At 38.7% G+C, this 27,683-nt stretch overlaps 1 protein-coding gene across 3 annotated transcripts; it reads left to right on the top strand.

Moving 5' to 3' along the window:
• Positions 1–115: 115 nt before the first annotated feature.
• Positions 116–25,441, top strand: SHISAL2A (shisa like 2A). Of its 3 annotated transcripts, none has more exons than XR_015798493.1 (4): positions 116–484; positions 7,909–8,054; positions 15,727–15,809; positions 22,627–25,441. XR_015798493.1 is itself a non-coding variant. In XM_088154111.1 (4 exons), exons 1-3 carry the CDS (start codon positions 303–305, stop codon positions 15,781–15,783), a joined length of 321 nt encoding a protein of 106 aa, XP_088010237.1. In that variant the 5' UTR covers positions 116–302; the 3' UTR covers positions 15,784–15,809; positions 22,627–22,654. The 3 variants fall into 3 exon arrangements, 2 of the variants coding, with proteins under 2 accessions (XP_088010237.1, XP_007430954.1); XM_088154111.1 differs by lacking the exon at positions 7,909–8,054 and adding an exon at positions 14,064–14,145 and having other exon boundaries at positions 22,627–22,654; XM_007430892.4 differs by lacking the exon at positions 15,727–15,809 and having other exon boundaries at positions 117–484.
• Positions 25,442–27,683: the final 2,242 nt, after the last annotated feature.

Raw genomic sequence — 27,683 nt, 5'->3', positions numbered from 1 at the left:
GTTGGACGTCACGCGGTTCTTTTTTAGCTTAGCCTGAAGTGACGGCCGGCGGGCAAGATTGAGACGGAGGGGTGGGGCGGTGGGCCAGAGGGCGGGGCGTCGGGAGAGGCTGAAAGGAGCCTCTTCTGGAGAGCCGCTATCGGAGGTGAAAGCAGAGCCCTAGAAGCACAGGGCGGCAAGGCGATTTCTCCGCTGCCTCGGCTCCGGTGGTGGCTTCGCTTCCAGCCGTTTCTCGTCCCCGAAAGTGGCCAAGCGCCGAACAGCTCCGCACGAGGCTCAGACCCCCGGGCGTCCAGCGTACCATGAGCGCCGATTGCAGCAGCTACGTGAACGCCGACAAGGTGCTGGTGGGCTCCTTCAGCTGCCCGCGGGAAGACGGCGAGGCCGGCGCGATCTACTGCTGCGGCTTCCAGGATGTCAAGTACTGTTGCGACGACCCTAACAGTTTTTTCCCTTACGAGCACAACTACATGTGGTGGCTCAGGTGAGGAGAGGGAGCGCGTTTCCCGGGTTGTCCTACCCCAGAAAGTAGACAGGTTGGAAAAAAGGGGTGGCTTGAAAAAGGAGAAAAGGTGGTGGCTACTGCTGCTTTAAGAGCAGGATCCGAACCATGGGGGAATAAGATGAAATTGTTATGCACTCTGCACATGCTCAGAAGGGAAATATTACCTTGGTGCCGAGAGTGAATACAGTGCGTACCAGAGACTGCGCTCTAGCACCAGTGCAAACGTGGGAGTTGCTGATCTCAGTTGCGGAAGGAACAGGGCGTGATAGTTCTAATGTTATTATAAAGCAACAAATGTAGAGGATGTGACAATAGTAATACGGAACCTATTTTCCTAATGTTCCCTATTCCTAATGCTCTCAACATGGCTTGCTTTTCTAGACATGTTGGATCACACTTCCCATCATCCCCACCCACCAAAGAGAATTCCAACTGCAGATAAGATTCATAATCTAACACATAGTGGTGCGTAGAGAGGGGTTAGGTTTTCTGAACTGATTGCCATGGAAGTTTGAAAGTTACTTGAAGTGGGTGAATTATCTGTTCCAGGTTGGAGGTGCAAATAGTTTCCAGAAGGAGTAGAGTGAAGAGAGAGGCATTTGCAACAGCATAAAATAAATATGCCTAGGAGGTAACTTAGGGTAGAATAATTATCCTTTTTCTCTAGACTTCCAATGTAAGTTTTAAAAAGCCAACGAAGGAAGCCTGAAGGAAGCCTGAATGTTCGTAAGATAGCTAAAGAAATCAGTAACAATCACAGACCTTAGAAGAGATAGCTTTGATGTGAAAATATCCCATTTGGAGCATCGGATGAACAAATACTGTGGTCTTTGTGTGGTCGTTCTGTGCTTGATCACCTAAAGGTGATTCATAACTACTACAGGCAATGCCACGAACAGTTATATAGAAGACTGCGCTAATTATAGTAACAAGAAATGTGAAAAACTGCTAATTTCAGGACCTGTTCCAGCACTCCAGAAACAGGAGACCTGGTCTCACTCAGTAACCTGAATCTCACCTCAGAATGAGATTGAGAAAAACCAAAGTGACCGCTCTCCTGTCGCAGAGCACAGGAAACACAAATTTGGCTTTTTGTTTTTCCAATCAAGAGGGATGGTATTTGCTGGCAAACATGACAGTTATGAAGATATAAAATACAGCAAATTTCTTAGACACCGTTTCAGGAGTTTGCAAGATATATTTCATGAAAAAAATCGAGTGCCTGTAGCTTTGTTGTTTTGAGACAGACTGTGGAGAAATTTACATCATCCATGCCAAATTTTAGTCAAATAGGTGAAGGGGATTTACGCAAAAGGGAAAGAAAAGTGGCCATAAGGATTGATGGTGCCCCATCCTGAATGGGATGAAGCTAATTGTCTCAGACTAAGTCAAGCAATTCATTGGTCTTTTCTGTAAATTAAATTTGCTCACTTTTTGTAAGCTGTTTAGGTTTGCAAGGTAATCCAGCTAACAAAATTGGTATGAGCATAAGATGATGCTATCAAACATACTGTCGGTGTAAGGGTTTGTTGGCAGGCATGCACGTTGTCCGTGACTGGTTTGGGCTAACCAACACAGTCCTGTTGTTATCCCTTCACCTAAGGATGGGGAAGTCTCTATTTTTCATTAGACAATTTTCTGGTGGTGAACTATTAATTTAGAAGCCTTTAGGAGTGTGTGTGTGTATATTAAAATCACAGAATCAAAGGCAAAAATGGGGGGAAAAAATAACTAGTCCAACTCGTTGCTGAAAGTCAGTTGCCCATACTTTCTGCAGATCAGTTTATTAAATGTTATCTGCTTTATCTAAAGGAGATTGAAAATGCTTTTCTTTTCATTATGTTCCCCCCAAAACAATTCTTCTAGATGACTAAAGAAAAAGAAAAGAAAAAAAGGCAGCCTATGTAGGGGAGCACACTACTTGTATTTTTACATCCTTAGAACTCATTAGTTTAGTCTAATATCATACTTAATTTTGCATTGGGGATATTCTTGGTAAAAAGATTGCATACCCTATGTACTGTGTAATTACAGATAGCCATAACTCTCTTTTCTCCTAGTGATTTGCAATAGTCCATACTGCAGTATATTTTTTCTAGCTTTAAATGATGCATATTAATTTTCTCAAGGAGCCTTTCTTTCTGACATCAACCCATTTCCTTATTCCCAAATGGTTTGCCCAAATATTGCTGAAAGATTTATCCTTATTGGATAATTCTGAATCCAGCCTTTTGCCTGTCTTCTGGATATATCAGTCAACAGTATAGAATTCAGATTCGTAAAGCCAGATTCTTAAATGACTGTGGCTCAAGTTGTTTTGAATAACAAGAGCCTCTCTTTTGCTTCATCTAAGCACCTTTTATTAAGTCTTACTTAAACCTTCAGCCCACTTCTCCCTCTAAAGCATTCTGTGATTATATAGAAGCCCAATCACCATCTAGAGAAGTCTCTGCCTTCTCCATTTCAGCTTCTTTTTCCACAGTTCCCACTCTGCATTTCTTGTTCATGTTTCTTCCTACACATTAACTCGGCAACATGTATCTACTCCTTTCTACAGTCCTGTTCTTTGCTGTTCACAAACTGAAATGTTCAGCTTTGTCTTTGAAATGTTGGTCCATTCTACTGGAAAATTCTAGAAAATAGAAAAACTGGGTGCTTCCACCTGAGATGTTTGCATCGCTCTTGATCAGATCTGTGCACTTGTGATTTCACTCAGGGCCTTTCCATTTGTGCCTAATCACTCTTTTGGAACAGTGCTATCCTGACATATCAGAATATTGAGAGATCAACTGATAGTCAGGCTCCTTTCAAATGCATTCAAGCAAAACATTTTTGCAAAACTATCATGAAATTTTGACATATGCCTAAACCAGCCAGCCAGTCTAGCCATCTGTCAAAACTTGCCTTCTCCTTTCTCCATATCTCCATCCTCATGAATAATAATTAATAATAAGGAGAGTGATTAATATTTTCCTGCTGGCAGGTAACATTTGGGGGAGGGGAGAGAAACAAATATGGAAGAATCCAGCTATCCTTGTCTTAACATGCCCTCTACACAGTAAATAAGGACAGCATCATTTCCCAGCGTCATGTCTATGGCAGGCCAGGAATCACCAGCAGGTGTGGTTGCACTGGTATGGTTTTCTAATTGTTCAAGGACTGCCGGATAGCCCTTTAAATGAGTCATGAGGGAAAGTCCAGACATATTTCTTCAGGAATGGGGCTGGTTTACAACTCTGAAGCTTATCATATTGATACCTACTGGAACTGTAGTATTTCCTCCAAATTATCAGCTGGAAACACTGAAGCTGTTTGGAACATGATGTAGAATTGTGGGATGGGGCAGTGTAGAAATGGTTGTAATAAATTAAAATAAATAAGTAAACATATGTGAGGTGGAAACTTTTGCCTCACTCTGGCTTGGCTTCTGAACTTCAACCACCCTTGCAGTCACTATAAAGAAATGCAGATTGAAGGAAGCTTTGTATCTTCCTCTCAGTCATACAGCTGAACCAAGAAGGGGTGAAATGGGCAAGATTCTTTCAGCAGTGGATTTTTCCACTTTTTCCACTTCTCTTCAGCAGATGTTGCTGCTTAGATTCCCTCTCTTTTCTTTTTCTTTCCTCTTGTATGGAGTATGTATGAGGGTTTTTTTTTTCACTGCGTGACTAGCAAGATGAGGCAGTGATTTTTGTTCCTCTTTCTCAGCATTTCTGAATCGGCAGGTGTGAAAATGATTTGGGAATTGAAGTACTGATGGCGTGTTGCCCTCAAGCAGGAATTATATTGTATGAGAGGCAACCATGGCCTTCAAAGCACTAAGGCAATGGATTGGAACAGTTTATTCTTTATGACGCCCCTCCCAAGATTCTGGTAACTACGCCAGCAAAGGACCTAATGCAATTAAGGATCCTTTTATTCTTTCCCCCCAGGATAAAGTTGGAAAGAAATCTGGTAAAAGAACTCTGTGAGCAGGATAACTCTTTAAAATCAGAACAGAACATGATTGAGTTTGAAAACAGGCTGAATATAGCTGGGGGCTATGGAGAAAAACATTCCAGGAAAAAGATTCCCTCAATGGATCCCTAGAGAGGCAGTTTGGCAGCAGCTCAGAATGCTGCTGACTGCTCCATTCCACTCCCCCCCAACTTCCTGGTCATCTCATAGATAATACTTGGTAGACCTGCAGAAAGAATTCGAGAGAACATCGCATAGGTGGAAGAAACTTGACAGAAACTATTTGTATACTAATAGCAGACAAATTTGCAAAGTGCGACCACAAACATCTATCTATGAATGCAAGTCACCCTGGACCTTTCTTTGTCATTAATTCAGTGAGAGAATGGAGCCTGAAACATTAGGGTTAAGTTGAGTGTGTGACATTCTTATATGTCTTTTTTTAGATTTTTTTATCCTGCCTTTATTATTTTTATTCTATAAATAACTCAAGGTGGCTAACGTACCTGATTACTCCTTCTTCCTCCTATTTTCCCCACAACAACAACCCTGTAAGGGGAGTTGTGCTGAGAGAGAGGGACTGGTCCAAAGTCACCCAGCTGGCTTTCATGCCTAAGGCAGGACTAGAACTCACAGTCTCCTGCTTTCTAGCCTGGTGCCTCTACCACTAGTCCAAACTGGCTATTTTTAATTAAAAAACATTTTTTTAACGTTTTGGATTTGCAATGCTGAAAATCTCATGGGGAGATTTTTTAATGAGGAAAGGCAGAGTTAATTTTATACAGAATTCTAACAAGGACTCAGTGACTGCCTGATTTTAGCATTTCTTCCCTTGAATCTATTGTGTAACAAGTTCATGAGCAATCCAAAGTTGCAATCTACAGTATCCCTGTGAGATTTAGCTCTTGGAATTTTATGGTCAGTGTGCAAACAGTGTACAATCTTGCAAATGGTTTGGTCTAGTGGTAAAAAAACAGTGACCAAGAATCTAAAGAGGAAATCGGGTGTGCTGATCTCAGGAAACTGATTCCAAGGCAAAGATTAAAAAGATCAGAAGCTGGTGGACTATTCTTCATCAAGCAGAAGGTCAGATTCTGCCAAGGAGAGTACAAGAAGTCTATATGTCTTGTCTTCAGTAAGTTGCTCAGATAGGAGGTTCAAACCTAGGCAGTTTTTCAGTGGTCATCTTTTCTCCGGTCTGAAAAGTTGCAGCCTTTCTACCTGCCATTATCTGACCAGTAAGCGTCACCCAAGTTATTTCATCACCTGCATATTGTCCTGTGGTGCAGGTAGTAAATCACCTGGCCTTGCTGCTTCTACATAGTTTGACCCATTGGTACCTTGGAGTAGTGGTTCCCAACCTGTGGTTTGGAGATGGCTGGTGATCAATGAAGAGAATGCAGATAGCCCCTTATTTAGACACTAGACTCTTTAGGTATATTTCTAATGGTAAAATTCTTACAAAGTTACTGTATCTCATGAGGATTTGCCTAAATTGCACAAGATTACCGGTGGGAACATTACAGTCTTATGAGATGTGGCAGTTTCATGGGATTCTGGCCATTTAAAATATGTATAAACAAATAATATATATTTTTTAAATTTTGGGATCACATACCAATTCCAGGTTTATGTGATGTTCTTCAGAAACTCTACATGACAAATATAGTGATCTCCACTAAAATATAGTGGAAAATTTTGCCTTAGTTTGCATTAGCAAAGTGTGGAATTCTCCCAAACTTTCTGTAGTTCTTGATATCTTTCTGGATTATCTGCCTGAGATGAGAATTGGGACACATTTTATATAGGCTTTTTTTTTTTTAACCTATAAGCTGGGCAAGTCCAGAAGATATTGCTGAGGAATCAAGGTTGACAGAATTGCATTTCTGCTGTTTTAGTCTACAAAGTTCTCTATTTTCCCTATTATGATTTAACATCTACATAAAATAGCTGGGCAGAGTTGTTTGCATTTCTGCAGTAAAGTGCCATTACTTTTATTTCTTGTTTATATCACTTGCAGAAAATTTCAGAGATGGAATAAAAATATAAAATGCTGAGACATTGGAGTAGACCAAGTATACTTGGGACTCCTAATGCCATTTTCAAGTGCTCTTCAGCAATAAAAAACTTTCTGAAAAAGTAGATCACTGCAATAGTGATCCCCAATCAGTTTGGGTTTTTGTTCATAATGTGGAGTGTTTAAGTGTTCAATTCAACTTGCCTGTAATGTGCAAAGATATTAGTATACTATGTTGTTAGGCTGGATTTTAATTTTGATGGATGGAAACTACAGAGTGGAATGATATTTAACTTGTTTAGACACAAACTAGATTTGTGGGGTAGTCATATGTATCATAAGCATGTATCTGCTGTGTAAAGAAGAATTGGGGGTCTACTCCTTATACAAAAAAGAAGCATGCAGTAAAATCTATTTTCCCTGCTTTTCATTGTTTTTATTTTATTTTATTTTATTTGGCTACTTTTATGCATTTTCCTCCCAAGTACGGATTGCTCTTGAGAACAACAAAGCAGATGAGTTGTATTCTCCCTCTCTTGACTATTTCTTTTTTTATAGCAAGTAAACTGTCATCTTGATTTATATCCAAACAGAACAAATAGGGGCTTAAGATATATACAATTCCCCTACCTGTATTAGTTTGGCCTATGTATGCAATAGAAATGTTGGGATTCTGCATTCAGATTTTCATTTAGTTATGAACCCATTGGATAAAGTTGTGTAAATTATTCTCAGCTTCAGTCCTGGTCAGAATGCTACCAACTACCTCATTGGGATTTATAAAGAAAACGCATGAAAGATCATCAACACTTTGTTATCCTCATGGTGCTCCAAAATCAAAGCTTAAAGGCATTACTTAAATAATTGATAATAATAGTTTACTCTCTCTAGACTTACTGAGCAATGCTTTTCTCTGTTTTCCCCTGATTTATCTTGCTTTATTTTACTTTTGATTCTTTGCAAAGTTTAAAGATGTGTATGCAAAAGGGAATCCTTTGTCTGTTTGAAATGTTTCAAGAGTGTACAGACATTTCCTCCCCTTATCCAATTATCTGTTTGACAGAAGACAAAGATTTAAGAAGGATTTCACTTAAACTGATTTTACCTGGATTTAATTCCACAAGTTTCAAAGGAATGCGTTGTGATTTATACATGTTTAGCTAAGAGCAACATCAAGAGCAGTAATTCATGATAATACAATAAAAGCAGCACCTTAGATGAAGTTTGCTCTACAAGTCTAATCCAGTCAGAGAAGGCTTTGGTGAATTGTTATAATTCAGCTCCTATGCGGACATTCAAGGGAAATCTGTGTATCCCCATAGTGTCTAAACATCTGTCTTTCTCCATTAAATACATGCAACACTGATGCCTTTCAAAGGGTTTGACAATGCCCTTAAACTCATCAGTTCATTGCTCTTTCTTTTCTCAGTATTGGAGCACTTATTGGCTTGTCGGTCGCAGCAATGGTCTTGCTGGCTTTTCTCATCACTGTGTGTGTTCTCTGTTACTTGTTTATCAGCAAGAAGCCACGCAACAAATTGGATACAGGCTTAACTTTAAGCTTAGAAGCAGCAGGTAAGATCTCCCTGTTCTGTGGAGAACATCCAGACATTTCCTCAATTAAAATCATTCAGTGGTAACCAGTTTTCTATATCACCTGGATTTTAAAATGTTTCAACACATTTCTGTTTATGAAAGCACTCAAGAAAGCTTGCAAGATTCAAAACAAAGATGCAACATGTAAAATAAACATTAAAATCAGTAAAATTAAAAATCAATCATTTAAAAGCTTAGTAAAATAGATTGTCTTTACTATTTTTCTAAATATTGGTAGAGTAGGAACCAAATGCATCTCCATAGGGAGATCATTTCATAGCCAGGGAGCTTCCCTAAATCAAAAGCAAGTCCTCTGATCCTCCCCAGAGCAGATGGAATGAGGCAACAGTTACTCTTCTTCTAGTTCTGGAACACCTTCTCAATCTGGCATCCTCCAGATGTGCTGGAATTGCAAGTCTCAGAATTTCCAGCCAGGATGGGAGTTGCAATCCCAACACATCTGGAGGGCATCAAATTGTAGAAGGCTGCTGCAGGGAACCTAAATAAAAGGAAGAGCAATCATTTAGAAATACTTCAAGAGACATTTAACAGGAGAACATGGACCCAACAGTGTTAGACAAATTTCGTCCAGTTTCCAACCTTTCCTTTTTAGGGCCCTGGATGAAGCGGATTATCTGGACCCTTTTCAGTCTGGGTTCAGGCCAGGGCACAGCACTGAAATGGCATTGTTTGCACCTTTGGAGAGTTTGGGATGTGGGTGGTGCACCCATTCTGGCCCTTCTGGACCTCTTAGCTGCTTTCAGTACCATCAACCATGGAATCCTTCTGGACCGGCTTCAGGAGTTGGGGGTGGGAGGCACTGTTTTGCTGTGGTTCTCCTCCTTCCTCCATGGCCAGCTTCAGTCAGTGTTGATGGGGGAGGAGAGGTTGAGCTCTAGGCCCCTGCAATGGGGGCTGCCTCAGGGCTTGAGTTTTTGCCTCTCCTCTTTAACATCTACATGAAACCACTGGGGGAGTTCATCTGAGGGGATGAGTTGTGGTCACATCAGTACGCTGATGATACCCAGCTATTCATCTCCACCCATGCCAGGCAGGTCTTATTCTGTTGCTGGGCCAAGTGCCTGCAGGCAGTAAGGGGCTGGATGGGGAGAAACCAGCTTCAGCTTAACCTTGGCAAGACAGAATGGCTCTAGGATTTTAGCCTAAGTGCTATGTCATCTTTGACTCTGGATGGGGTGGCACTCCCCCAGACTGAGCTGGTGTGCAATCTGGGGGTCCTCTAGACTCACGGCTCCTGCTTGAAGAACAGGTGGCAGCCATGGCTGGGGATGCTTTTGCACAGATTCATCTTATGCACCAACTGCACTCTTTCTTGGACTGGGAGGCCCTGCTCATGGTCATTCATGCCTTGATTACTTCCTGCTTGGATTACTGCAATGCGTTCTACGTGGGGCTGCCCTTGAAGACCACCCAGAAGTTACAACTAGTCCAGAATGCGGTCACACACACAGTAATGGGTGCCCCTAGGTCTACCCACATTACACCCCTGTTGCATGAGCTGCACTGGCTCCCAGTTTCCTTCTGGATGCTATTCAAGGTGCTGGTTATTACCTTTAGAGCCCTATATGGCACGGGGTTATCTGCGGAACTGCCTGTCCCTAAGGACGTCTGACCATTCTACTAGATTGGATAGGGTGGGCATGGTCCTAGTCCCCTCCCTTAAATATTGCCATCTTATGGGACCCAGGAAGCGTCCCTTTTCCATGGCAGCCTCTGGCCTATGGAACAACTCTTCCCCCTGAAATTCTGCACCCTTTTAACCTTCCGAAAAGTACTTAAGACCTGGCTTTCCCCCCCACATGCTGGGATAGGGCGAGCTTTGCGAGATGAACCTATTGTGGGCTGCATGGGAAAGTTTAGCTATGGTGCCTGGCCTTTTGATTTTTAATATTTTTGGTTTTAATATTTTTATTGTACATAGGTGTGGTTTTTTCTCTTGGTTGTGAGCCGCCTGGAGTTTGGTACAAGATGGGCAGCTATATAAATGTTTTAAATAAAATTATAATGACATTGAAATGAAAATGAAAATGAAATCCATTGGGCAAGAATATAAAAATACAAATCACATGGCATCATCACAAGTCTTCTATTTGTTGCTGACTGGAAAAAAAGGAATGAGTTGCTGCATTTTGGGTTTGACAATAAAAGGTCAAGAAATGCTTCTGATAAAACAGCCACTGTGATAAAATAATCATTGTGGAATCTTGCATTAGAAGGATGGAACAAGCATATGTAGGTCATTGGAGGCATGATATTGGTCCTTCAGAAACTGCTTTGGCTTTTGCATTTTTTCCCTTTCCCAAACAAAAACTAATTACTTTAAAGTAATCACCACTGACTCCCTCTGAATTCAAAAATATTAACCTTGTGAAGCTTAATTGAGAGATCAGGTGATAGGAAATCTGATTTCTTTTGCAATGGGTAGTCTGTGAATCTTAACATGCTGAAAAACAAAATAATTTTGCCTTGAATCTTCTCAGAACTTCTACTTGCATCCTTTTCAGACATAATGGTTACATTGACTGAGAAATTAAAACATCCTAGAATCAACCTAGCTTGCAAATATTAAAGCCAATATGTATTCTAGAAAGCAAGTGGGTTGAAAGTTACATATAACACAAAGGAGCCTATATGCATTTGAAAACAGTTTGGTCTGTGTTTTGATTCTTCTCTATATTCTTTGGGTTGCTGTTTTCATTTCTAAACATACTATACTGCTTTTACCGTCTCATTTACTGTTCTTTTTAAAAATTATTTTCCATGATAGTTATCATTTTGGCATACATGGATATTACTTTTGATATTGATCTGCTGTCTGCTTGTTCAGTGCAGCAAGCAATTAGACTTTCATAAAAGCCTGTCCTCTCTTTGCTGATGAACAAACACTTCTCAGATACTTAGGTTTTTTGAAGTAGGGGATGATCCGGATAAATTATGAGACTCAAGATGCAGGCTTCCTCCTAAAATGCATGTGCTTGTTTGGTTTTGCTGGCTAACCATGTTGCAAAAATTGGAGAAGCACAGATCTTGAAGGATTAATGAATATATTGCTTTGAAATTTAGACACAAGTTTCCATCCATAATCCAAAAGATGCATATCTCTAATGACTTGATCTGGCTTCAGCTGTAAACAAAAGACTCTTATTGATTTTAGAAAGTTCGGGCCTGGGTGGGTCATTGTCTGCTTTTTCAGCAAATAAATTTAAATTATTGAGTTGCAGAAAATTCCCAAATGTTTGTGCATCAGAATTCTTCACATTGTGGTAAATTACATTTTATGATAGAAGCCAGAACTTATAAACATAGATCTTGATTTTGTTGCCAGTGGCAGGTATCTTAAACTAGGCTGCAAGGAATGAAATCATTGTCTTTTAGATTGCACAAAGAAGATAAAATTTCCTAACATCAAATTAGATGCAGAAGAGAAGAGAATCAGCTTTTAGTCTATATTTTATAGTTCTTAAGGGCAGTGGTTCTTGATTTTAATTAGCGAATGCCACAGTCTTTTTAGGCAGGGAAGCATAAGAGCAAACCATCTTCCTTATTTTCTGTTATTAAGGACTCCTAAAAGGAAGCTATTGAAAGATGCTAAGTAGAAAACCTCCATAAAACCTTCTCAATCCTGGTGTCCTCCTCTTATTATTACAGCTATTTAGTTTAGGTAAAAGCCTCTGTTATGTGAATTTGGGAATATAAAAATAAAATCCACAATCAGACACTTTGCTGTTAACTATTTTATTTTTTCAAATGGAGAATATTGTTTTATAATAAGAGTTCTGAACAGTATAACAGTTAACTAAGAAGTAGAAAAAATATTGTTCACCTTGATGCATGTGACTTCCGAGGAACATCTAAGCATGTTCATATAAAGAAGGTTTCTAGTTCTTGTACTTGCAAATATTGTATTTTGTGGCTTAAAAACCACTTTATAATAAACATGAAAATGACTTAATATTCATTAGGTTTAAATCTGATAATTGTCAGAAATATTGTATATTGAATTGTTTCAACAGTGGTTTTTTGTGCTAGATCACGCCTACTGTTTGTCCAAAGATTATAGTTGTAGTCTGATATATATGACTACAGAACCAAATAAATTTAGATTGCAATTCTTACCAGAGATTAAATCTTGCTGAACTCAAAGGAACTTAATTCTGAGCAGATATCTATAGGACTGCAGTATCTATCAGATACAGATGGGTTTACAGATAGTCCTCAAGTTATGACCGTTTGTTCAGTGACCATGTGAAGTTATGGTGCTGAATGAAGGGCTTACGACCAGTACTCAAAGTTCTGGCCATTGCAGCAGTCCCGTAGACGTGTGAACAAAATTCAGGTGCCTGGCAAACACGTTGCGCTTACAACCAGTTGCAGCATCCCACGGTCATGTGATCGCCATTTGCAATCTTCCCTGCTGGCTTCCCCCAAGCAAAATCAATAGGAAGCTGGCAAGGAAGGTTGCAAGTCGCTGAAGTAAGTTTCTCCTCCGTGGCCTTTGCTCCCATGCACTGAGACCGCCTTCCCCCTTTGCTCACCCACAACCCATGCCCTTTTTCCCCAAGCTCCCTGCATTTGCACACACGTATGCACCCCAGGCCCTCTTTCCACAGCCTCCCTGTGATCACACACCCACCCACACATGCACATGTACCCTGCACTCTCTTTCCATGGCCTCCCTGTGATTGCACCCACCCCGTGCCCTGTTCCCTCAGCCTCCCTTCACTTACACGCATGCACACATGCACCCTGCACCCTCTTTCCCCCGTCTCCCTGTGATCACATGTACCCTGTGCCCTCATTCCCTGGCCTTTCTGAGCTCGTGCCACACTGAGCACCCCCTCCCTCGGCTCATGCATAGCCTGCGCCAGGCCTACCAGCACCCCCCCCCCCGCGGCACCTCCACGCTCCTTACCTGGGGCTTCCTACCTGGGACTCCCACAGCTCTGCTTCCACTTAATAACCTGCATGTCTTGGGTTATGACAACCAGGACACCATGGATTGCCGTCATTAAGCAATGCAGTTACGTGACATTGCGCTTTATGACTGCATCACTTAGCGATGGCAATCCTGGTCCCAATTGCAGTCATAACTCAAGGACTATCTGTATTAACTTCCAATTATAGATGTGTTTTGTTTGTAGGATAAACAGTAAATTATTTGAGAACTCTTTTCAGGGCTTTTCTGCTGTGGTTTATCCTGTGCATTTGTAGGCTTTCTGATCATATCTAACAAAACAAATAATTATCTGTGATTTTGACTTTGTTTATGTACTAAAGACTAGTAAAATTTACTTGGCCCTGAAAATCTTTTTCCTCAGTATTCTTATAAATGAACTTTCTGCTCATAGCTTAAAGCTACAATCCTAAGTGTCATAGAAAAAAGAATTACTTCTGAATAGAGATCATGGGGATGTTTTTCTTTGATGCCCTTCTTTACCCTGGCCCTAATCAGTAATTTGTCACCCTGAAAGAAATGTATTGATTAATTTTATTACATTGATTGTATGTATTTTTAAAAAACTATTTATTTTCCACTTTATGAACTGTATCATTTATTGCAGAATTATTGACTCATAGATTTGGAAGGAGTCAATTAGACCAAGTTCATCCCCCTGCTGTGCAGGAATCCAAGTTACAACATTCCTGACAGATGGCTATCTAGCCTCTCCTAGACAGTGAAGGGGAGCCCGCCACTTTTCTGGATAACAGTTGAACTGCTCTTACTTTTAAGAAGTTTTTCCTAACATTCAATCACAATCTGTCTTCCAATAACTTGAATTCATTCTTTTGTGTTCTGCACTCTGGAGCAATGACAAACAGGTCTGTCTGTCCAAATCCTTAAAGTACGATGCTCAAACTGGACACATTACTGGGGAGAAGACAGATCGAAAGGAATTATTGCTTCCCATAATTTGGAAACTGTATTTCTGTTGATGTATCCTGAAATTGCATTTTCCTTTTTTGCAGCCCCATTATACCGCTGACTCATATACAGTTTGCAATTGAACTACAGTTCCAAGAACTTTTTAAACTACTACTGCCAAACCAGGTATCTTCCATCATATACCTGTGCATTTGATTGTTTCTTATGTGAAGAACTTTGCATTTGTCTTTGTTAAATTTTATTCTCTTATGTTCAGCCCACTTCTCTAACTATCAAGAATATTTTCAATTTTATTTCTGTTTTCTGGGTGTTATCACCCAATTATTTTTGTGGTCTACAGATTTAATAAGCTTTTCCTCTATCACGTCATCCAAATCATTAATTTCAGAAGACTACAAGACTCAGGACTGAACCTTGGACTGAATAACACATTCTAGTTTGATGAAGAACCATTAATTTTTCAAGTCAATTATGTATCTACTTAATTGTCATGTCATCCAGCCAACACTTAACAAGCTTAGTAATCAATGTAATGGAATATCTTGTGAAATACGTGATTGAAATCAAGGTATATTACAACCACAGCATGCACATATTCTACTAAGGAAGTTACCCAATCAATTAATGAGCTAAATTTGGTATGGCAAAATTTATTATTCACAGTTCCTTGGTGATGTCTGCAATTATCACATTCTTTTCCAAGAGTTTACAGGTCAATCTCTTTACAATGTGCTCTAGAAACTTCTCACTTATTGATGCCAGACTGATTAGACTTTACAGTACTTCATCGGAATCTTCTTTTTCTCCTTTTTGAAGATTTTGAATTCTTCCTATCTGCATCTTCACTCATTCTTCAGGATTTCTCAGAGATAATATACATATAGCATTGCACTTGTGCTAATGTGTTTCTGGAAAATTAGATCAAATTGCTTTAGAGTGAGCTACTTGAAAATCAGGATCAAGGTACAATTTACAGAGAGAAAATAATTATTAAAATTTTGGGAAAAGAAGAGTTGTCACACTAAAAACATTAATCCTGACTCAGGACTATTCAGTCAAGACACTACTTCAGTCAAGATCATTAGGCGTTGAAGAAAGAAAGAAATCATGCTTAGTCACAACAGATTCAAATAAAATTAGAAAATCACTGAGATTTTTTTTCATTTTTTGTGTATATGTGTGATACATAATGTGCTGTTATTGCCTGGGTACTAGTGCACATCTACTATCAATTAGTGGGATTTTAAAACACCAGGCTTTAATTTCTATTTCTGGACATAGGTTGATAGACTAGTTACTGATACAACTGCAGGCATTTCTCAACATCTTGTGTGTCAGGAATTAATGGTCTGATCTGGAAGGCAAATGAGTTCATGCAGACTCTCTGGAGCAGTTTTTCAAACTTTTTTAAGCCGTGGAACCTGTTACTAAAAAAAAGAAAATGCTGGAATCCCTGATCAAGAAGCCAAGCTCCGTGATAGAAAATTGGCTCCATCCAAGTGAACGTTAGTTTGTTTTGCCCTTGGTCTCTCATGGAATCTGATTGAGTTTGAAATATCCTGTTAGAGAGTCAAAAATCCTTTCCAGTGGTTGCTGAGTTACTATTCCTATCAGGTTCCCCGGCTCTGGCCTAGCTACCTGGCTGCTTTTTCTAAATCTTTTTAGCCAATTTCTGAGGCGCTGACACTTACAAAGGTCTGATTTATTCCAGTTTGTCTGAGAAACTGGATTTGTGTTGTTTTTCAGGTAGTGAAATTAGAAGAAATTCTTCAAGTTGAAGAGAGATATATGGAACAGGACTGATATGACTGAGTTCTGCAAGCAATTAGGTACAGTGTTCTTTCTTTGTACTTAACTCTGAAGCTGAGTTCAATTTGCTTTTGAACCCAGGAGAGATGGCACGATCATCCTAAAAGTGATACAGTGGGAGAGGTTATTTGGGCAGGGGGAGTTTAACACTGAAAGCTGCATTGTGCATAAGACCCATCCCTTTTGTATGTGCTTGATGCTGTATGCTGCATGAAAGCTGCAGTTTTGTGTTGCAGTGGTGCAACCTGGTTTTCATCAGTTTGATCAAATTTCATCAGTTTGATCAAAGTATAGAATCCTGTGTAGTGGCATTCATAAAGCCCTCTGGGGTTTAATGAATTAATTTTGAACATTACTTTTTTTCCCCCTCCCATTGTGGAGAACCAATACTGCAGTCGTATTCTACATATCCAGATTACAGCTATATGTCTTTCATTCAGGTCAAATATTAGCTGTCTTTGAAATTCAGAGATTGAATTAATTTTGTTTGGTCATCTGCTCATGAACAAAGAAAGATTGTGAACCCTTTTGAACATATGGCTGCACAATGGATTAATACTTGCTTCAAATAATAACTTTGGCCTTCATTGTAGAACTGAATGTTCAGGATGTTCCAAGTTTACTCTCAATAGTTCTTACAATATTATTGTCAGTGTTACTGCTATACTGGCACAATGGTGTAACTATCATTAACTTATTTTATACCCTTTAGTAAATTCATAGCAGAGGCAGGATTTGCTCCAGCAACTTGCATGGTTCACAGCTTAATCTCTCATCAACTCACCAAGCTGCCCCTTGCTGCTATTCCTTACTTGCACATGTCTTCCATACATGTGTAGTATCAATTCTGATTATCAATGGTTCTGGTATTGGCCAAAATAAAATTTATCTATATTAGTTCAGATGGGAGATTCCTCAGAAGGTCATGGAGAATAACAGGGCTAAGATCCTGTGGGACCTCTGGATCCAGAATGACAGGCAGGTACTGGCCAATCAAGCAGACATTTTGGTAGTAGGCAAGGACCAGAAGACAGTGATGGTGATAGATGTAGCGGTGCCAAGTGACAGCAACATCAAGAAGAAGGAGTATGAGAAGCTGGAAAAATACCAGGGCCTGAAGGACTAGAGAGGATGTAGAAAATAAAGGCCAAAGTGGTCCCAGTGGTGGTAGGAGCACTCAGGCTGTAACTCCTAAGCTGGGAGAGTGGCTCCAGCAGACCCCCGGAACAACATCAGAGCTCTCTGTCCAGAAGAGTGCAGTGCTAGGAACAGCTCAGATACTGCACAGAACCTTCAAACTCCCAGGCCCCTGGTAGAGGACCCGAGATTGAGGAAGACACATACCACCCATAGGAGTGAGAGGGGATTTTTAAAATATATATAATCTTATTAGGGATTTTAATTACAATAGTAAAATCTAATACAAGCTAAAAGAAAGGAAGGAAGGAAGGAAGGAAGGAAGGAAGGAAGGAAGGAAGGAAGGAAGGAAGGAAGGAAGGAAGGAAGGAAGGAAAGAAAGAAAGAAAGAAAGAAAGAAAGAAAGAAAGAGAAAGAAAGAAAGAAAGAAAGAAAGAAAGAAAGAAAGAAAGAAAGAAAGAAAGAAAGAAAGAAAGAAAGAAAGAGAAATAGTGAAAGGTGCAAAGGAAAAGAAAAAAATGTAGAAAATAGAAAGAAAAAAGAAAGAAGAGTAAGAATATAGTAAAGAAAGAGAAAAGAAATATATAAAGAAGTGACTTCCAACCTTCATCACAAGTATAAGCAATTTTAGTAACTCTTCATCCCCTCTTAGTTTACAACCAATGATCTTTACATTCCATATCCCATCTCTTATCTATAGACAAATCCATAAAGCATCATCTTTTCAGTCCTGGTGTCAGCAGAAAGTCCTTCAAGTTTACCAGAAATAACATATCTTATTTTAACCATGATCAAATAAACCAACTTTATATTCCTTTCTTTTACTTCTAATAATCTTAATCTTTAGTCCCTTTGAATAATGTTGTAGAATTTGATTTCTTTTCATTTCTTCTTTGTCCTTCTCACAAGATTCTTCAAAGCTTTAACAAGCCTTTTTTGAAAATCCAATATAAAAGAATTATCCAGGTCACTTTCTTGGTTTATTATTTGTATATCCCTTTTGATTTTTGAAATATCAGCTGGTTTCTTTTGTATGTCCAGTGAGACATCCTATTCCATGTCATTCTCATAGCCTGTCATTTGTAGATCCACTTTTCATGCCATCTCTGTTTTGTCAACAGAGCTTCCTCATCTGCCATTTCTTCCATAATATTTTTTGGACATAGTCTATCCATAGAAGCAAACATCGCTATTGACACTGTTGATACTAACTTCTGATTCCATTTTTCAAAAGTGTCCTTCAGTATTTTCAATGCTTGTGTTTTTTTCTCCTTTAACTAAAATTTTTACTTCCCTCTAGGGTCCAATTTTAAAAATTACTTATCTTTATTGTATCTTGCAAAAAGTGCAAACAAATCTATTTACCACAGGAAGGATATTTTATAATTAATTCCAAAATCTTATTACAAATTTATCTGGACCCTTAATCTGTTTATAACTTTTTAGGATCAAAGTCTTATTTAGCTTTTTGCTGTTTATTTCAAAAATTTTAAATTCTTAAACTTACGATTAAAATTTTCTTTCATTAAGGATTGAAGGCAAATTCACCTAGCATTCTCAGACTTGTCAATCCAAAGGTCTCTAATAGCTTAAAAGTAGTTAACAAGCAATTTCCAAATGTGATTAGAAAACGAAGTTTGCGAACTTAGCGTCCTTAGTGTCTACTCACTGGCTCTTCATTCTTCACCGCAGTTGTTGGCTCCACTTTTTGTGGAACCATCTTAGTCTGTCATTTCTTCCTTCGGAAGTCAGAAATACATCTATATTCTACCATGGAATAACATGAGGAATAAGCTCTGCTTTTCTTTGGAGGTGATCACAGCATATCTTTGGCATGGTCACCTTTTTTCTCTTACTGTTGTTTTCTTCAAGCTGGTTTCCCCATTTTTCATCATCATCATCATCATCATCATTATTATTATTATAAATTTATATGCCCCCTGACTCCCACCAACTCTGGACGATTTGATTGCTTGAAAAGAGCTTCCTCGGTTTCTGTATCCCCATGTATTTATCTCTCTTTTTTTTTCATCCTGCTATGATACAATAATGAAAAAGTTAGCAAAAATGTAAGAACTGATATTCATTGTGGAATAACTCAATAAAACCTTTTCATGAAAGTCTTTCTTGTGTACTTCTTATCCACTTTTGAAAGTGGAATCAGGGGAAGGAAAGTGAATAATGAGGTATAGGTTAAATAATTTAGCATTGTTTTACTACCTAAATAGTATAGACTAGCAGAAATAGTCATTAAGGAGAGAAAGCTAAGTTATTTCAGTCCAGTTCTTTATTATAGTCATTGACCAATATGAAGACAAAATATAACAAATAATAAATAAAATACAACAGTTTGTACAGTCAAAAAGAGAGAAAAATCCATAAACACAAAAAAATGGAATTATGAATATCAAGCCAAATGATATTCACAATTTATAGTGCCCTGCTATAGTCAACTATTAAGAGTTACAGCTAAGATGATCAAGAAGTAATAAACCAACTCTTAACTGCAGACAAATTCTGCAATTTACAAGATATATGTAAAAATTGTGTACAATAAATATTTTTGAATTTTAATTAGATAACAGATAATAGAGATAGGATTTGTCTGATCACCCAAGAAAAGGTTTAATAAGCAGCATAACAACCTATTATGGAAATTTGTATTAAAAATCACAGTACAATATGGTGTGAGGCAGCAGTTCTCTATTAGGACAGATTACAATACTATAAAGAATCTTTCGGAATCAACCCTCAAATACTGCTTGAGACTAAGGAGTCAAAGCTTAGTAACATAAAGGTGTACAGTATTGGTGATCAATGTACCTAGCTGGCATGAGCCCACATTTAATAGTAACGTGGGAAAATATCCAGATTGCAACAACAAAACTAGTGGGTCAAACCCTGCAGGAAAAATGTTAGCTTTAACCAGTAATTAAAGATGGTGATCCATGCCCTTGTCTCAGTTTTAATCAATCTGTCTTGATAATGAAGTATTTGGGATACAGCATGTTGCCTGGAACAGCTTTTTCAAAGCATAGATGGAACAACATGGCAAGTTTATTACTTGAGCTTAATTGAATCCCATAGAAAAGATGTACGAGCACCTTGGTCTCTAATAGTGTAATCACAGTAGGGACATATTTGATTCCTCTAGTTATTAAAAAAAAAAAAAGCAAAAAAAATTGCCAGTATGTTCCATAAAGCATTTGGAAGCAGGGCTTTACACTTCCCCGTGACTTGGAAATCAATCCTTAGCTATTTAAAGCTGCTTGATCCTATCTCCATAGTCCAGGTTACCTTTTTGGCCTTCTTGCAAAGACCATGATCTTGATTTTATTAAAGTTAATCTACAGCAAATGAGTCTTACAAAAGAGAATCAAGGCCCTCGTCACCCTCCTTAATCCTATTGGGGTCCATGATACAATAGCCATGTACATCTATGTGTAACAGCATTGTTTTTTGTTTATTTGCTAACCTTAGGGGGATGATGTTCCACTTTGTCTACATTTTATTGAAAAAAATTAACATTCAGGCCCAACTGTCTGCATCACACAGTTGTGATTCAGCTTAGACAGGAGGGTTTAGCCTTTAGAGGGAAGCTGTGCGAATAAACACTGATCCATGTGGACAGAAGGAGATTACTTTTGTAGTGGCAAAAGTTCATGACTTCATATCTGAGCATGGATTTTTCAAAGAAAGCTTTGCAGATCGAGCTATAAGGATTTAGAACAAGAAGCACTTTTTCTAGCAGAGAAATGTGTTCCCAATCTGTTTTTCAGTTCCTAGCCAAGAAATAAAATACTATGTTGCTTTATAGTCACATGTTAAATGTTGTGCAATTTCGATCTATTGTGTCCCATAGCCTTCCCCGGCTGAGTGACCTCCAGATGCATTGGACTACAACTTCCATATTTCCTAGCTAATAGAGCATTGAGCATGCTGATCAGAATCATGAGGACTGTAGTTAAACACTTGTGGAGGCTGCTCTGTTAGGGAAGCCTGCACTAGAACCAGTAGAAATGTGACTTTATCATATCCATTATGGAGAAATGCCTTTGATGATATGTAGGGGAATAGAAACTAATTTTTTGTATCCAGCTCTACAAGAACTAAAGTCTGTTCAGTAAAGAATCTGAATCCTGATTCACTTCATTTCTGTTCTATTTTGTAGCAATAAAGCATTGCCATGGTGGTACACTGGGGATATATCTTCTAGCACTGCCCGGAAGCTATGTCATTCTCCTTCCCAACATGATTGTGGTTTTGCTGTTGAATCCAAGCAAATTAGCTGGAATACCACCCCTGGGTAGCATTGATTCACTACTCCCAAGAGAACATCAGAGAATGCTTTCTTTCTTCCCTTACTGTCCACTTGATTCACTCAAATTAGGACTAAAGTAGATGCAGTGTAGGAAATCTGTGAATAAGGACTTAAAGTAAATATTTCTCTAGTCTAGATATGTTAAAGTCCCATAATTCTTACCCATCTAGAAGGCAGCACACTGGGGAAGGCAGTTCTATTGTTTTGTTTTGATATTAGGTGTCCCCCAAGATTTCTTGCATATGGGGGAAGCACTCTGTAGTGGGGGGGTGAGGGGAAATATGGTACAAAAACGTTCTTCCTGATTTTGCATTCTTTTGGAGTTATAATAAATTATATCAGATGGATGGCATGAGATGAAGTATTAAACAACATACACTTGGGAGCATTTCTTCATGAGAACTTTGTACCAGTTCAGAGCCAGCTCTGGACTTATCTGATCACCCAGAGTTGGCTGCCTTTGAGAGCTGAATTAGTTATGAGAGCTGAAAGCTGAATCTGCTGCAGTTTCTTTGAAACATACCTAATATTTTCTTTGACATTTTGTGGTTCAGTGGAGCTTATCCATGATCCATTTCCCCATTGGCTTTTACATCCAGGAGACAGATGGTGGCATAGATTCCCCCCCCCCTTTTTTTTTTTTTACAAAAGACTTTCCCTAGTATAGTTTCTCATCATAGCCACAAGGAAGGTGGCCATGAGGAAATGACTTTTACTCTACTTTTGTATGTGGTATTATTCCGGATTGTGCTCAGTGACCATGAAATTCATCAAATAAGTTTATCTTTACTCCTGTTGGTTAGCTGAAGGAAACACTGTTCATGATGGACCTGTGCTTCAGGAGAAGATGATTGGCTTTAAATTGGTTTGGAAGGATTAGGAAATGAAAACAATTCTGGTATGGAAGTGCTCTCACACCTCAGAAAACCTTCAAATCAGTTCTATATAGGTAGTCTTCACTTAACAACCACAATAGGGACCAGAAAATTGGTCGTTGAACGGGGTGGTCATTAAGCGAGTCACCTCAAGACCGGGTCTGATTTTACGACCATTTTTATGATCACCATGATTGCACAGTTCCCTGAATTTTCATCTGACCTGCTAATCCCAGTGCATTTGGAGGGTATCGGACAGGTTGAAGGCAGGGCTCGAGTGTTTCTAGGTAGAAAACTGTGGTTCAAAGCCCTGTTCAGCCAGTTAATTTCAGTAGGGGTAATGGTGAACTCTCACAATATCATTAGGCTATACTGCCTTCATTAAGTTATGATAGTTTTAAAAATCCTTATATGCTCTCCTAAACTCTTTGAAGGAAATATAGTTTATGTGTTTACTGTTTATGTAAAATATGTGTTTATTGTGCTTCCTGTTTGTTTCCATAGCGAAGAAGTACATTTGTTCAAAGGCACCAGCAAAGTATTCTGCAGATGAATGCATTCTCTGACTTCAGACTGGACTGTGAGAATTCAATGCAAAAAGAGTACCAGTGTATGTGTGCACGTGTGTATGTGTTTGTGTACTCTTTTCTTGTTTTCTTGCCATGGTAATTGTTCAGGGCCGACCTGAATATATGCCCAGAAATATAACATGCTTGAATTTAGAATTTTAGGCCCTGATCCTGTAATCCTGAAAGGACCTATATTGTCTTACACAGGCAAAGCAAGAATCTTAACCATTTTTAATAATCCAGCAGTTGCTTTAAAAACATGGTAAAAAGGATACCAAACAAAATCATACTGTACATGTACATGTCATTACTTCTGGGTGAAAAAGTGTTGGTTTTCTTGGATTTGTATACTCTGTTGTAAAAAGCCACAGATTTGTTCCCTCGCATTTACTGTCTTGGCAAAGTTAAATGCAACATCAAATACCATGGATAGTATACAAAACACAGATACGCCCCAAAATTTCACATATCACAATAATTAAGAAAACAATCTTATCTCTTTAGTGGTATTAATTAAATAAAAACAAAGTGGGCTAAAATACTTTTCATCAATAATGTCTTATTTTTAACAGCACTAAGGAGTCTGATAGCACCTTTTCAGATTAACAAATTTTATTAAAAGGCATAAGCACGACTCCTAATTTTTGGCTATTGTAGACTAACATGGCGGTCATCCTACAATGTCTCTTATTAGCAAAGTAATTAACAGAATAAAGAATAATATACAATGAAACTATAGACATAAGTCAACCATTAAGAAGGAAAAGGAGAAGGCAATCAAGATGCTTAAACTACTGTATGCTTTCTTTCAGCATTAGATCTGTAAAGGCTCCAAATATATAACGTTCAGATTTTTCTCTGAGAACTGTGACGAAAAAGCTTGCCATTTCATCCTGAGAAAGTTGCCAGAGCAGGAATTGTTCAAAAACAGGGCTTCTCCTGGGCTCACAATGCGTGTTATATCCAGCAGGAGCTTCTGCTAGTGTCTTGCTTGCTGGATCTGCATAGACGCTGGGGAGACTGTAGTTTATTTCTAAAGCCTTTTCTCTTATGCAGTAGATCATCCCAGCAGTTTTATCATCCCTTGACTTCCTCAGCTTTTTATGAATTGCACTTATAATTGCAATTTCATTTTCTCCAGTGTTTCTTGCCAAATTTAATTAAGAAGGTGGTTTAATAGGCTCCCTCTTTTATTGCAACCCATGACTAAAGTACTGGAAACTGACTTTTTCAGGTAGGCTTGAGAGAAAAAGTGTTCTGACTTTTGACACAATGTAATGTCTCTTAGGCATGAGAAATACCAGGGAGAATTTGCCTGCTCTACTTACAGGTTTTCCAGCCAACACACTGCAGGCCTCTACAGCTTCATAACAAGTTCCTTTATTATTCATTACTGTGCAGTAGATGGAGAGGATCCAGCCTCTAAGAACTCTCAGGCAATACTGCCTTATTCCCAAGCACCTCAGAATGAAATAGGGAAAGGCCTCACTCAGGCTTTAGAAAGGAAAATATGTGGGCTCTCCACACCCACCTTTATTGCCCCACACCTTGTTAAACATTTAAATATGCGACATTCCACAATGTTATAAAATATATTATATGCCCATAACCCTGCTTGGGGGGGCAGGGGGCACTTCATTGGAGACCCTTGAGCAAGCACTTAATAGCCCCCATTTAATCCCACTCTGATGATAGGCACATGGGTCATTCAGAGAACATAGTTTTCCACTCCTTCTTGACCCCTCATTCATTTTGTCACAGTGCCTGTTAAATATACGTTGATGATTTTTATAAATATGTGCCCATTTTTTGAGTTGACATGGCAATTCAATTTCATTCCAGGATATATTGTTTAAAACACCAACATAAATTGCAATTAAGTTGTGTTCACATTGCAGAATTTAAAAGACTTCTAAATTTGTTACACAGCTCTGTACAGAAGCTAAATTGTCAGTAATGAACAATTTAGTGGAAATAGTGTAATATAATTATCAGGTAATTTACCAGTTTACAGATGTTTCAGCTGATTGCCAGATGTGTTTCAAACTGAACATCAACGGATCTTCACTGGCTTGTAATTAAATCCAATATAAGAAAGACTATTGTGCAGCCTTTTCCATCATGACCAAATTTAAAATGTTGACTTAGATTTCAATAGACAGCCTTATTCAAACAATACAGATGGAATCATAGAATAAAAACAAACCAGTTGCCTTACTGCTCAAAATAATTTTGTATTTCAAAAGTAATCTGACATAGAATGGAATTCTACTTGGAAACCAGTTCGGGATTATATCGTTATATGCAAGTTTGCACCACTTCTGAAATTTGTGTTCTTAACATAAAGTCTTTAATTGCTCAGACAGAAATTACTGTAATACTTAATCTCATTTTAAGATTTACACTGTGCTGACTATTGCTGTTGATATTCATGTATTACATGGATTTTAACAATGATTTGTAGTTTTTGAAACCACACTGTACATTCAATAACTTAAAGCTAATCAATGAAATATTGAAATTTTAACTAATTCTATAAAGCTTGTAAATTCCCTGTTTATCTACTTCGTGCTTTATTTCTCTCTCTCTCTCTCTCTGTTTTTTGCCTCTTTTCCCCTTTTTTGAGTGTCTTTATTCCTTTTCCTAAAACTGCTTGATAAAAATATAATTATAAAAAATCTTGCTTGGTTGCCTGTCATGCTTCTGTAAATTTTCTGCAAATGATGTAAACATATTAGTGTGTAAATAAAAAATTGGAAATCAGTGATTGTCTACTAGCTTTTTTGCTTTGATATTAGTGTTGAAAAAACAGCAGAATCACCCTTGAGATATGCATCCATTAACTAACATTATTTATTTTTATTTATTTATTTTTATATAAAATTTGTCACAGCCCATCTCGTTAAAAAGCAACTGTGGGCGGTTTACAGAAAGGATAAAATCAATTAAAATATGATATAAAAGAAGTCTTAAATAATAGATAGATTCCAAGAATTGGTGGAATTGGTGAGTAGCTCAGAGAGTGTCATCAGGGTGCCAGCCACCCTCAGGATCGACCAGAGCTCCCATCACCCCACGCGAGCTGGCAGAGCCAGGTCTTTAGCCCTTTCTGGAAAGTCGGGAGGGTAGGGGCCCGCCACACCTCTGGGGGGAGAATATTCCAAAGGGTGGGGGCAACAACAGAGAAGGGTCTCCTCCTGGGCCCCGCCAGCCAACATTCTCTCGCTGACAGGGTCTGCAACATGCCCCTCTGCCTGACCAGGTGGGACGGGTTGATGGAATGGGGGTGAGATGGTCCCTCAGGAGCCTGGACCTATGCCATGTAGGAGTTTAAAGGTGATAACCAACACCTTGAATTGGACCTGGAAGCAAACCGGCATCCAATGTAGCTTCCGCAGTAAAGGTGTTATATGTGCCATCCTTGGGGCACCCAAGATTGTAGCATGGCCTCATTTGGAACCAGCAGCAGCTACCAGATACTCTTCAAGGGTAGGCCCACATAGAGCGCATTACAGAATCTACCCAAGAGATGACCGGGGCATGAGTGGCTGACCGGAGAGCCTCCTGATCCAGGAAAGGATGTAACTGGCACACCAAACGAAGGTGGGTAAAGGCCCTCCTGACCATAACTGCCACCTGCTCCTCAAGCAGGAGTGAGTCCAGGAGGACCCCCAGATTACGCACCGGGTTTGTCTGGTCAGTGCCACCCCGTCCAAAACCAAGGATGGTAAATTCTCAGATACAGAGAGGCTTCCAATCCAGCGCCACTCCTTCTTACCAGGGTTCAGCTGAAGCCTGTTGCACCCCATCCAGACCCCACAACCTCCAGGAGCTGCAAAAGGGTGGTCACAGCATCACTCAAGTCATCCGGCAGTTTAAACTGGCAGTTTAAAAACGTTGGTAATTTTATATTCTATATTTCATTTATACCTCTGGAATTCTTATCCCTACCCTTAATAGCGAAATAACTTTTAAAATGTAAAAACAAAGCAAGCAAGGCAAATTGGATCAATAAATAATCTAACCGTCAATGGAATTCTTCAATTGTTCTTCACATCGTTTTTCCTTCAGTCTAAAATTGACATAATATTTATTCCACAAAGGAAATACATTTGTACCTCTTTCAGGTAATGGCTTTTCTATTTTTATCACCGTAGTGTATAACACCCAGAATTTCTTGTAATTTCTGCATAGGAAGATCTGTTTACTTCAGAAATATTAAAACCATATTTTTATGGTTATTGTTCTTTTCACAGATCTATAAACTAGTGTTCACATTCCACAGCAGTGACATGTGAGTCTTGTAAAAGTAATTGTATAAGTTTTTGTTATATAAATGTTAAATGTTATATAAATATGTATAAATAATGTTTTTGAGTTCCCTGACAAGAGAGCTAAGTGTGATATAAGGAATACTATGTGGATAAAAAAACCAAAGTTAATAAATAGCTCTGTGTGGTCAATGTGGGGAGATTCATCTCCATGAGGTCCAGATAGTGAAAAGGTAAAGGAAAGTAGCCAGTTGTTGTTGTTGTTCCTGGTTCTCCTTAATTCTTCCAGTTTGCTTCCATGTTTTTTGCATCATGATGTGATGTCATTCAAATAGAAAACAATAAAAGAGATATAAAATTAATCTTGAGCAGAGGAAAATGTACCTTCCCTGTTGACAGAGAATGCTTGAATCCCTCCCTCCCTCCCTTCTTCCCCGCTCTCTCTTTCAAATGGCCTAAGTAATACCATAAAGCATTTTCCAGGTTGATATGTTTCAGCTCTATCTAATCCATCATGCACCACAGTACATATACAAACACAATGTCAAGATGTTAAATAGCAGTGGACATACAAATGAAACTGGTTGATGTCTTAATAATTAAAAGGGATATACTAGTAACAGACCAAAAAAGTGAACTGGATAAATTTCCTATATTGGATTTACAAAAAAGACTTGTTGAAGCTTTGAAGAATTTTGTGAGAAGGGATAGAGAAGGGATA

Source organism: Python bivittatus, unplaced genomic scaffold (genome assembly GCF_059951505.1).
Source record: "Python bivittatus isolate LINGU-HERP-01145 unplaced genomic scaffold, Pbiv_v1 ctg000700_np1212, whole genome shotgun sequence".
Taxonomy (NCBI): Eukaryota; Metazoa; Chordata; class Lepidosauria; order Squamata; family Pythonidae; genus Python; species Python bivittatus.
This window is presented reverse-complemented; position numbering and strand designations above follow the sequence as displayed.

Excerpts from the sequence above, each read along its gene's own strand:
- SHISAL2A (XM_007430892.4), top strand. The coding sequence starts at position 303 with ATGAGCGCCGATTGCAGCAGCTACGTGAACGCCGACAAGGTGCTGGTG. Across the intron at positions 485-7,908 it reads AACTACATGTGGTGGCTCAG|TATTGGAGCACTTATTGGCT; the intron begins GTGAGGAGAGGG and ends TTCTTTTCTCAG. Across the intron at positions 8,055-22,626 it reads TTTAAGCTTAGAAGCAGCAG|CGAAGAAGTACATTTGTTCA; the intron begins GTAAGATCTCCC and ends TTGTTTCCATAG.